Source organism: Berghia stephanieae, chromosome 5, assembly GCF_034508935.2.
Source record: "Berghia stephanieae isolate SIO BIC M18660-M18661 chromosome 5, UCSD_Bste_1.3, whole genome shotgun sequence".
NCBI lineage: Eukaryota > Metazoa > Mollusca > Gastropoda > Nudibranchia > Aeolidiidae > Berghia > Berghia stephanieae.
The window spans coordinates 56,657,177-56,669,676 of NC_088364.1; the positions used below are offsets into that span (position 1 = coordinate 56,657,177).

Below are 12,500 nucleotides of genomic sequence, written 5' to 3' on the forward strand. Positions count from 1 at the left end.
AAGAATCATGGCCGACCGTTTTGGGGCACCACGGCATAGGAAAGATGAATGAAAATGGTCAGAGGCTTCTTGAACTCTGCTGCTATCGCAAACTATGCGTGACGAACACCTATTTTCAGAACAAGGCATGTCACAAGGTGTCATGGAGACATCCAAGGTCAAAACACTGGCATCAGCTGGACATGATCATTACTAAGCGTGATTCTCTTAACAATGTTTGTAACACCAGGTCCTATCAAAGCGCTGATTGCGACACTGATCACTCTTTGGTTGCCACAAGGGTGAAACTGACACCAAAGAAACTTCATCACTCAAAGAGAAAGGGCCAGCCCAGGATCAACATCAGCAAGACAGCTTACCGGGAAAAGAATATAGAGTTCAACGAGCAACTTGAGAAGATTCTCAACACAGCTCATAGAGAAGCAGAACAAAACGCACAGGACAGCTGGAACTCTCTTAGAAACGCCATTTACAGCACTGCAGTTCTGACATACGGCAAAAAGGAGCGCAAGAGTAATGATTGGTTTGAAGCCAGAATTACTGAGATGGAGCCAGTCATTGATGCCAAGCGCAGCGCACTTGTCAGCTATAAACATAAACCGAGTCAGAGGAACCTGCAGGCGCTGCGAGCTGCACGCAGCAAAGCACAGCAAACAGCACGACGTTGCGCCAATGGCTTCAGTTGTCGGACAACATCCAGCAAGCGTCTGAAAGTGGCAACATAAGGGCCATGTATGAGGGCATCAAACAGGCGATAGGCAAATCTACAAAGAAAACTGCACCTATTAAATCCAAGACAGGGGAAGCCATCACTGACAAGGACAAGCAGATGGGTAGATGGGTAGAGCACTACTTGGAACTCTACGCCAGAGAAAACACTGTCACCCAAAAAGCGTTAGACGCAATTGAAGAACTGCCAGTACTGGAAGAACTAGACGCAGAACCAATCATGGAGGAGCTCAGCAAAGCAATCGATGCTCTGGCCTGTGGCAGAGCACCCGGTGACGACAGCATTCCACCCGAAATCATCAAATGTGGAAAGCCAGTCCTCTTGGAACCACTACATAAACTCCTGTGTCTTTGCTGGAGAGAAGGCAAGGTACCCCAGGATATGCGTGATGCCAAGATTATCACCCTCTACAAAAACAAGGGAGACCGTAGCGACTGTAATAACTATAGGGGAATCTCTCTACTGAGCATTGTGGGTAAAGTCTTTGCGCGCGTTGTCCTCGCTCGACTGCAAGTCCTCGCCGAACGTATCTACCCAGAGTCGCAGTGTGGCTTCAGAGCCAAGAGGTCGACAGTGGACATGATCTTCTCAGTACGTCAACTTCAGGAGAAATGCAGAGAACAGCAGATGCCCCTCTACATTGCATTTATTGACCTGACAAAGGCATTTGACCTTGTTAGCAGGAAGGGCCTTTTCCAGCTGCTAAAGAAGATTGGCTGTCCTCCTCAGCAGCTTAGCATCATTGCCTCCTTCCACGACGACATGAAGGGCACCATTAGCTACGACGGTGGAGCCTCTGAACCCTTCCCCATGCGCAGCGGCGTGAAACAAGGCTGTGTCCTCGCACCGACTTTGTTTGGTATATTTTTCTCCTTACTGCTGAAGTTCGCATTCAAAGAGTCCCCAGAAGGAGTCCACTTACACACCAGAAGTGATGGGAAGCTGTTCAATCTGGCACGGCTGAGAGCAAAGACCAAGGTCCGCACAGTCCTCATAAGGGAAATGCTATTTGCAGATGATGCAGCTCTATGCGCGCATACCGAGGAAGACCTTCAGCGGCTGATGGACAGGTTTTCCCACGCATGCAGGGAATTCGGGCTGACAATCAGCATCAAGAAAACAAATGTAATGTGTCAGGATGTCCCCTCTATACCAGCAATTTACATTGACAACGAGGAGCTAGAAGTCACTGATCACTTCACATACCTGGGCACAACCATCACCAGCAACCTCTCACTTGATGCAGAATTAGACAAGCGCATCGCCAAAGCTGCCGCTGTCATGGCACAACTGAGCAAGAGAGTGTGGACCAACAACCAACTCACTTTGAACACCAAACTCAGAGTATACCAGGCATGTGTACTCAGTAGCCTACTGTATGGCAGTGAATCCTGGACAACATATGCCAGACAGGAGAACCGCCTGGAAAACTTCCACATTCGCTGTCTACGACGAATTCTCGGCACCAGGTGGTAGGACAGACTCACTAACAATGCAGTGCTAGAAAGAGCTAACTCCCTCAGTATGCATCTCATGCTCTGTCAGCGACGTTTGCGATGGCTTGGTCACGTACACAGGATGGACAATGGACGCATACCCAAAGACATCATGTACGGTGAACTAGCTTCTGGACGGCGACCAACTGGCCGTCCAGCTCTGCGCTTCTATGATGTCTGCAAACGAGACATGAAATTGACAGGCATCGACTCAAACACCTGGGAGTCGCTTGCTGACGACCGCAGCGGCTGGAGATATGCGGTGATGGAGGGAGTGAAGAGAGGTGAGGAGAGGAGAAAGACGAAGTTTAAGGAGAGGAGAGCAAGGAGGAAAGAGAGGCAGCAGATCCAAATACCAAACGCACAGTCAAACTATGTGTGCAACAACTGCGGTAGAGACTTCCATGCAAGGATTGGTCTGCTGAGTCACACCCGTCGTTGCTCTCAACAAGACTGATGAGACTAAAGTCATACAGGGCGCAAACCATCGTCTCTCGAGACGGAAGGATGCCTACTATACAAACGCTCACTTAATTCGCTCAATATTTGGTTAGAGACATGTAAATGAAAATGATTATACTATGGCGCTGAAACAAAGTTAAATACTTTTTTAAAGGCTGAAAGAGTCATCTCTTTTTGATTAGTGAACATTATGAAAATTCTATCATCAATGTTAAATGCAAGAGATATTCTTTGTGACAAAATCATGACTTGTGTAATTATCCAGTTTATGAGTCTCTATCAAGATTGTTTTGAAACATTGAATTGTGAAACTTTACTGTAAGCTCGGGTCGCAAATACAGCGGATCCGAATCCGTTTTTCTTTTCACGTGCACGGTACTTGACACATGTGATCTGATGTCTCATGAAGTATGATTGTGGAAGGGTTTAACTATAGATAGTATGCGCTTGGCTAAGAAGCTCATAACATTGCCATCCGGAAGTATAACGGACACCACACACAAAACTGTTTGTATCCATGGACGTTTATAGTCAGGTTAATACAGTTCAGTGAGCATTACTCATAAACGCGGATGGCAAAAAAAAATAATAACAAAGACCTGAGTGACGTCATCTTCGAACTATCTATAACCAAAAATGTCACCACCCGTCGCCAGCCCATACCCGATTGTGTGCCGGAAAGGAATTAAGTGTTGGCCCTAAAACACACGTGTAAGTAACGATAAGTGGAACTTTAGATGACCATACTTCTAATAGGTAGGGTCACATTATGTATTTTAATGCTTCTCAAGTGAAGAAAAGGGATCCTTTGTATTTGCTGCATAACACTCGCTGCTAATTTTGACATTCAAGTATGTAATGAAGAAAACTTTAGATATCATACCCGTGCAATATTTTCTTAACAGGGCGAGAAATTAGAATTATCACCTTCAAGATGTTGCCCTACATGTACGCAAGAAAAGAAACCATGTGATTTTAGAGGCCAGTCCGTCCAAGTGAGTAAAAATAGGATAATAGGGGAGAAAAGTCGTGACGTCAAACCCTTTACTCTTCTGGTTCCTAAATCCTTGGGATTGTGTATGTCACCATTCTTTGGAGTACTAATAACGATTTCGTTACAAAAAGGTGGCATATCTATTTCAGTAGCAATATGCATATTATGCTGATTATTAGGATTATGGGATATAAAAGAGAGGATTTATAATCTTTATTGACGACCAGCATATATTTAGACTAGAAAATAAGATGCTATCACTCTGCAAGCAGAAGATCATTTACACAAGGTATGTATTCAGTCCTCCGGTAGAGTGGTTTTACACTTTCAATGAAATAGGAACCATTTTTTTGTTTTGACATCATACATTTTGTCCCTATCAATCCGAATAACTTGTGAATGTTATTTTCATGTAAGTTTGGGGACCATGTTAAGGAATACATTAGTTGAAAAGGGACATATACTTACAAACAATGGGCGAAAGGAGACTTTACCTTTAATTTGTAATTTTCAATAGATAAATATAATATTCGCTTTTCACTGTTCTCACACTCCCAGCACCGAACAGACTGGAACACATCCTCTTGCCAGACTTGTCAATGTCTTGATGGGGGTGTGACTTGCACAAAGACATCCTGCCCAAAGACTCCATGTAAGCCTGGAGAAGTTCACCAGATGTTGCCTGGACAATGCTGCCCCCGTTGTCTGCCTCGAGGGCGTAAGTAACATTACGTTTTGTCCCTTCAAATGTCCTAAATTGTACTAAGATAGAGAGAAGTGAAGCAACAGTAACTATAGTGTCGTGCAATGGCAAAACCTGGCCCATTTCTCTTAGTTTCGGGCACAGAACGTGTACTTCTTATACTGATCTGATAAGACGTTTCATAGCGTATAAAAGATAAGGTTTAAGATATTTCTGACAAGTTGGAAGTTATCTAAATTTAAGGATGAATAGATTATACGTTTTACGACCTATTTATTTTAGTGTGTTGATTTGTCCGTGTATGGTAGATCAATGCTTACTCATCTTAACTCCTTGATTCCTGAGCGCCTTATACGAATATTATATATCTTTTTACATCATTGCGAGAGCATTTTTGATCACGTAAGTTTATTTAATAGAAGACTCAGATACGTGACATACACTATAACTTAAATTAAATCTCTACTATTGTAAATGTCATAAAATGATAAAATTTATCACTATCAAAAAATGCTATAAATCATCTAAGCCTTTCACACATTTAAGAAATTCACACATGTGGGACTTGAACTCTGGTATAAATAACTAATTTTGTATAGTATAATATCTTATTTCTCTTGAGAAAGAATCCGATAAGTTAGAAATAGAAATTTTGCGCAATGAGCATTTACTAAAATATTAGAGAACGAGATGGCCGAGTGGGCAAGGCATTACATTTCCACTCGGACAGGGTTTTTTTTTCCTTTAGCAATATTAAAAACATTATATTATATAAAAATATTAAAAACCTATTTAGGTGCTGCATGCACTGTGGCCTAGGTGCACATATTGGCAGGTCTGATAACCGAACGCAATTGTGGGCCTGTTTTAACATTGCTGTAACAGACATTATTTTGCATTGGTTAGAAAGTATTTGCATTACAACAATTAACAATGGGCTGATGATAATTTGGGTTATTAGCCCTGCAAATAGGTATACGTGAACTGACGCCTGAGTTCTCTCGGGATGTTTTTCTCGAAATAGATCGAATAGAAAAAAGTTCTCATTGAGGATGGATAAATGAAATGATATTATCAATTTTAAAAAAGTATATTTCTTCGATAGTGACTTTTTTTATGATTGACAAATCAAACCACCAGGCATCTGTATTCACGATGACGGAACAAGAAAGCCGGATGGATCAGAATGGTACCCCTTGCCATGTGTGAAGTGTGTCTGCAGAGACGGTCATTCCAGATGTATGCCTGTAGACTGTCCTCCTTTAAATTGTCCAGGGGTAAGGAAAATGTTAACATCAATTTACAATTTCCATAATATGGCTATAGTTCCAATGTATAAAATAAAATATATAATGATTCATCTATTTTGCCATCCATATATGGTGTATTTGAACTTTTAATAAACTTTTTTTTTCAGAATTGGCATAATATGCAGTATCATAATAATTCTTTTGTACACATTGCCCGTGATACACTGTCCATTCTCTCTGACCTTTGGATCGATGTTTCAATTTTTCAAATTGTCAATTTTGTTTGCAGAACAGCAAGGCAATTTTCCCAGGGAATCAGTGCTGCCCCGTGTGTGAAGCTAAAACGTGCCATAAGGATAAAGATATCTATAAGGTCTGCCATCGTAAAATATTTTATTTCAATGTACCCAACGCAATCAGTAAATGATTTGCTATTTCAATTAATACCCACATGTGAATTTAAATCGCTTAGTGCCTGTTTAGACGAGGTAAAAAGTTATAAAAATTGCTAGTTATTATTACAATCATCATCGTCGTCATCATCATCATCATCATCATCATCATCACCATCATCATCATCATCATCATCATCTTCATCATAAACAACATCTTCATCATCATCAACATCATCATCATCATCAACATCATCATCAGCATCATCATCATTTTCATCTTACCCTTATTATCATCACCTTTATACCTTTAGGAGGGTGATACATGGAATGAAGATGCATGCACGACTTGCACTTGTCGAAATGGTGAAACAGTTTGTCAAAAATGGAAGTGTGATAGAACCATGGATTGTCCTAGGGTGAGTTATTTAACCAAGAATTCACCAAAGCTGCAGCTGTTCTATATTGGGAAAGTGCTCTTTAATTAGTCTAATTGTTTACCTTTGACTTACGTTTTAATGGAGACATCGTAGTTGTTTTTTGTTGTTTTTTTTTACGATTTACTTCTAGTTTTGACTGCATGACTGATTAGTGTTATTTAATAGAAATAAATGATCAATCATTAATGCATTTTAACCGCATTAATCGCTTTTTAACTTTAGAAGAAGATGAAGATGAAGAAGAAGAAGAAGAAGAAGAAGAAGAAGAAGAAGAAGAAGAGAGAGACAGAGGGAGAGAGAGTAGAAGGAGAATGATGGAGAGAGGCAGATAAAGTGAGAAAGAAAGAGGGAAAGCCACTCACACACACACACACACACACACACACACACACACAGAGAGAGAGAGAGAGAGAGAGAGAGAGAGAGAAGAGAGAGAGAGGGAAGATATATATATATATATATATATATATATATATATATATATATATATTTATATATATATATATATATATAGAGAGAGAGAGAGAGAGAGAGAGAGGGAGAGAGAGAGAGAGAGAGAGAGAGAGAGAGAGAGAGATAGGACAGTTAGATAGATAGATAGATAGATAGATAGATAGATAGATAGATAGATAGATAAATAGATAGATAGATAGATAGATAGATAGATAGATAGATAGATAGATAGATAGATAGATAGATAGATAGATAGATAGATAGATAGATAGATAGATAGATAGATAGATAGATAGATAGATAGATAGATAGAGGGGGAAGAGAGTTTTGCGGCGCCTACCTTTGATGAGTATCAATTTTACAATCCAATGTCAACTCGGGTCTTTTTTCAGGGACAGATTCTGAGGAAATTCAAAGACCAATGTTGTCCCCAATGCGTCAGAAAAAGAGGTGAGGTACTTATGAACGATACTTGAGTAATTATGAATTGCACAAAATTGAAATAAATGGCTAAACGAGAAGAATTAGATTAATGAAATACTTGAATCCAATAGTCTCTTCGGCTCGTGCGAAAGCTAGTTTTTAGAGTAGTGCACAAAACCCTGCCTGTTATGAATGTTAGATGACTTGAATTGTGGAATTTAGATTTGATCAAATTGCAAAACATCTTATTTGAGAGCTCGCAGCACTTCAGGTCTTTACTGATAGCCTGATAACTTGTCAAGTAATTGAATATTCTTATTTTTAAAATGGGGTTGGGGATTAAAATTGTTGCATACACCCCATGTTAATTGTTTTTTCCAATGAACACAGAATGGCAGGCACATCTAAAATCATAAAACTATTTTTAACAGATTGATTTAAGAACAACTTGCAAATCGTTAGTAAATTAAGAGTAATTCTATCAGCCACTGACTCAAATGATTATTTATGATATCTGCCAGGGTTTAATGATCGGTCATTTGATGTTGGGAATCGCCATTGGCTGCCTTGTTGCCAGATTCATTTTGCGCGCACCTACGGACTTTATTACCGGACCGATTTTGTTCGTTGAAGGCTCAAATATTCATTAGATCTATGATAGTTTCCAGAGTACAGTAGTATAATAATTGAAATATATGATTGCCTGCTTTTACACTCTTTATTATAAAGAAAATTTAATGGTTATCTGATCGTCAATAAGATTTAACTCTGCACTACTTCGCCAACTCCAAATCTCAAATATTTAACAATATAAGTGATATATTATTTGTATTTCCAGTGTATGTGGTAATTTCAGGGACACTTTGATATTTCATTTAGCAAAACGTATCTGAAGCTTTGGGGGAGGGGGGGTTATTGCTATATTGTATTTAAACCTATAAAAGGTGAGAATTTTGAGCATTAAATAGCGCAATATCCACTACTCATGCTCAGAGTGCTTTACAAGGGTCCATAGCCAACAGCAACACTAAACATGTATTTATATAGACATGACACCTCTTAGGCGATATGATATATTTTTCCGACAGACAACGCTGTTATCGGCATGGTACTCATTTTACACATGAGTACGGTAAGAGAATGTGAGAAAGGAGTCTTCTCCAATGACTCAAATCCGGGACCTTCGGATTGGGAATCGAGTGCCATGCCACTAGACCACATAGCCACATAAAGCTTCTAAGTATAACATTCGCATTTATCTATTCCCAGGCGCTTGCCACATGACTGGATCTGAAGACCGTTATCATGGTGAAATATGGAAAATGGAGCCATGCGAGTACTGCACTTGTTACAAAGGTGTGGTCAGTTGTCAGAGAGCACGATGTTCAAACATCATCTGTGAACAGGTTGGTTGTACTTAAAACAGTTACTGATAAAATAGAATAGTGTTATGCAGTAATTATGTATGTCACCCCTGCCGAAGATCAAAGGCCGAAAAGTCGTATAGAAATGGGTAGTTGGTCTGCAAGCTCTGAAAGAAAATATTTTGTGAGAGAATGTAAACCATTGGCACAACCAGAAGATCCCGAAAGGGGTATTCAGCACAATGGTGCTCCTAAGATATTTGACAGATAGAAACTTGGTGAAAGAATTCTACAAGCATTGCTCACTCTCAGTTTTGAGTGAGTAGGTGCCTGACTAAATGGAGTGAAGCATAATGAAAGTTATGAGCACAAAAAGCAACATTGCTATTACTAGCTTGTTCAATATGAAATGAACATTTTGTTATAAATATCCAGCTGGGTGAATAAAGGAAACTTAACATGCATCGAGATATTATGCTTTAGAAGTCTTTACATGTTGATTTAATTATTGAACGTGCATGACTTATTGTGATTGGACTTTGTTTTGTGCTCAATAACTGAAGTTGTCTGATTACACAGGGTAAGGAAAAGAAGAAGTTGCCAAATGAGTGCTGTCCCCGATGTGTGACTCCAAAAATGTGTTTTGTCCAAGGTCAGTCATATCAGGTAAGATTGGTGGTGTCTGTTGCTTCGTGAGCTTAGGAATTGAAGTTTGGGCACGGGGTTCCAGAAATTTAAAATGTGTTAAATAAGACATCGTATCGTATCGTTTAAGCGGTTTTATTATAGGCTTTAAAACCCTTGACATACTCTTCGTACCATTAATACATTGATCCTTGCGAAGTTTCCGTTTGCACAACCTGTTTCAATTAGATATATTGTGATATACAAAATAATATTCATAATATACACTGTATCGTTAAAATCAATCAAATCTATAAAACCCATATTCATTGTGAATTTGACAATTATATAGAATGACTTCGTATTATTTACAATAATGCAATGTTGCCTTTTTGAAAAATTGCCTCATCCTTTTTTTCATCTTTAATTCTTTTCTTTTCTTTTTTTTTTTCAATTTGTGCTCTAAACTATTCTGAATTACGCCAAATGGTAGGTCTTTGTAATTTTTCATTGTCGTTAATTTGTTGAAATTTGTTTCTGTACATGCTAAATAGCAAATATATGACCAATCGTCTCAAATCGGTATTATGTCAGGGTAAACCTGATGATCATAAATGGATTTTGAACTTTTGTTACAAATTTTGAGCTATTATAAATGCCTTCAATTGATGTAAGTAAGTTTTTTTCATCAGCTTTCAAATAAATATTAAATTTCCCAATTTTAATTATTTTAGTTATAAACTCAATATTCTTCATCCAGTTCATTCTTACATAATACTAAACTGACGCGGCCACATAAAAAGTTTAAAGTACCCGGAATGAAGAAATTACATTGTTACAGTTTAAGACACTATTTTATCCATTCTTCTCAGTAAAGTGTATGAAATGAACAATCTAAAATTAGTATTCAAGAAATTAGATTGTTACAATTTAAGACACAATATTCATTCTTCTCAATAAAGCGTATGAGATGAGCAACTGAAAAAACGTTGTCGAAGAAATATGATTTTTACCGTTTAAGACCCGCTTTTCATTCTCCTCAATAAAGCGCATACAAATGAACAATTTAAGACACGTAGAATAAAGAAATTAGATGGTTACTGTTTAAGACAGGTTATTCGTTCTTCTCAATAAAGCATATGAAATGAATCCGTACCTTATATATATATATTTTTTTTTACTATTGATTCAATTTTCAGCGTTTAGTTATCCCAACACAACACCATTTTGAGGCATGATTCACAATAGGCTTCAATAGTCGTGAAGTCACTTCCCTCGTACTGACGGATAATAACTTAGTAACTGGTTCTAAACTATCGGAACAATGGCCGACGCCCTTATGAAATACTTCTCCGACGAGCATAAAAGTGTATCGAGAGGAGAAAAAAAATTATAAATCTGATCATGGTTTGACTTTTATACATTCTGATCACATGACATATGAAAAAGTTCTAGCCAGCATGAAGAATAAAAAGTACCGTTGCTGGGCGGACGTGACATCAGACTATTGAACCCTATTGAATTTATCGTTGTTGGTCAAACATTTCTTACAGAGTGGCCAATCCTGGGACCCAGATCCGTGTTCTTCGTGTGAGTGTCTAGAAGGCCGAGTAACGTGCTACAAAAAAGAATGTCCCACGAGGTGTGTTACCTATAAAAAAGAACACATATCTACAGCTGGAATATGCTGTCAACGTTGTGACACTCCACCATCACAAGAAGGTCAGTTGTGTTGTTCGTTTTAACGTACGGATCTTTGCAGCTGATTCTCGAAACTAAATATGAAAATTATCACACGGTTCTTTAAAATGTGTATCATGCTGAGTAGGACCGCTGACGAAACTTTGTTTTGCATTTAAAAAAAAACAACCTATAAAATCCAAAAATGTAATTATTTGATCAAGAGTATACCTTAAAGACATTCTCGGTCTTTTAAAAAGTCTGGAAAGGTGTGTATAGAACAGAGCACAACAAATCAGAAAGAAAAATACAAGAAGCATTTTTCCAAAATAAATCTTTTAGATGGCGCAACTGACACAATAGTCATGACGTTAGAATTAATCATAGTGATACCTTGTGCAAATAAGAACTTGAAGCGGCGCAGATATTTTTCAAAATCACAATGAAGCGACTCTTGATATTCAAGCATTTTATTTCAGTTACCTCGAAAATAACCCACACGATAATTAGATAGTTTTGTCTACCGGTAAGATTCATCTGTGGACAGAAACTAGTGAGTATTTTACTTAAATGTATAGCACCAATAAGAGTGACTATGGCATTTTGTTGTCGATATATCTGTCAAAAGTGACGATATACATATATTTTAGATGTTTATTGTTGGGTAATCTTTTGATTAGCTAATGGTTTTTTTTTTTGTTTTTTTTTTTGGGGGAGGAGGGGGGGGGGGGGGGATCTTTTTTATTGTTGTTGATAGCTCGGGATTATTGATAGAAGAATTGACTTCATTTTATTTTTGTTAAATGAATTACTAATATGCCTGGAGACATTGTGACCCGGAAGCCATTTTCGGGGGGGGGGGGGGGGGGGGTTTCGGGTTTTTTTTCTCCTTAGACAAGATTATCAACCCCCAGTTTGCTCACTTCGGACGACTATGATTCCTGTTGATGGATTATATAAATATATAATCCTTCATGGAATGCCTACGCGACACGCATCTAAAGTTGACGCGCGGAAGGGCCTAATTTTTAAAATATAGACCTATAAACGATAATCAATTAGTATAAACGCTGGTCATTTTGCGTTGCAAGAAACATTTTAGTTAGAGGAATTCATATTTAGTCAATGACAATGAATACCTTTGGGTACATGAGGAATTCATATTTAGTCAATGACAATGAATAACTTTGGACACATTGACATTATAGCAGACCTGCCTAGTACTTCGAAAAATTCGTAGAAATACAAATTTTTGACTCCAGCTACAGAACAAAATTCGCTTTTTAACTCAATAAATCTTCTTGAAAATGAAAGTTTAATTTCCTTAGAACCTATATTCAGGCCTTTGGAGCATTTGTTTTGGATCATGCTATGGGCAAATTAGTTATTTCTAAAGCTATTTAACGTGACTCTTTCTTTATTCCCTTGGAAACTACGAATTAAAAAAAATTCAAGTCGGCAGCTTTGTCACAGTAAAATTATGGATTTT

At 38.1% G+C, this 12,500-nt stretch overlaps 1 protein-coding gene across 1 annotated transcript in view; it reads left to right on the forward strand.

The window, feature by feature from the left end:
* The window catches only part of LOC144973978 (extracellular matrix organizing protein FRAS1-like), a 99,409-nt gene that overhangs the window by 9,789 nt on the left and 77,120 nt on the right, over window positions 1–12,500 (forward strand). Inside the window, exons 5-13 of the mRNA XM_078916867.1 lie at window positions 3,594–3,683; window positions 4,241–4,400; window positions 5,526–5,662; window positions 5,925–6,008; window positions 6,342–6,446; window positions 7,313–7,370; window positions 8,613–8,749; window positions 9,287–9,373; window positions 10,885–11,053. Coding sequence (XP_078772993.1) covers window positions 3,594–3,683; window positions 4,241–4,400; window positions 5,526–5,662; window positions 5,925–6,008; window positions 6,342–6,446; window positions 7,313–7,370; window positions 8,613–8,749; window positions 9,287–9,373; window positions 10,885–11,053 — 1,027 coding nt within the window. The remainder of the gene's footprint in view (window positions 1–3,593; window positions 3,684–4,240; window positions 4,401–5,525; window positions 5,663–5,924; window positions 6,009–6,341; window positions 6,447–7,312; window positions 7,371–8,612; window positions 8,750–9,286; window positions 9,374–10,884; window positions 11,054–12,500) is intronic.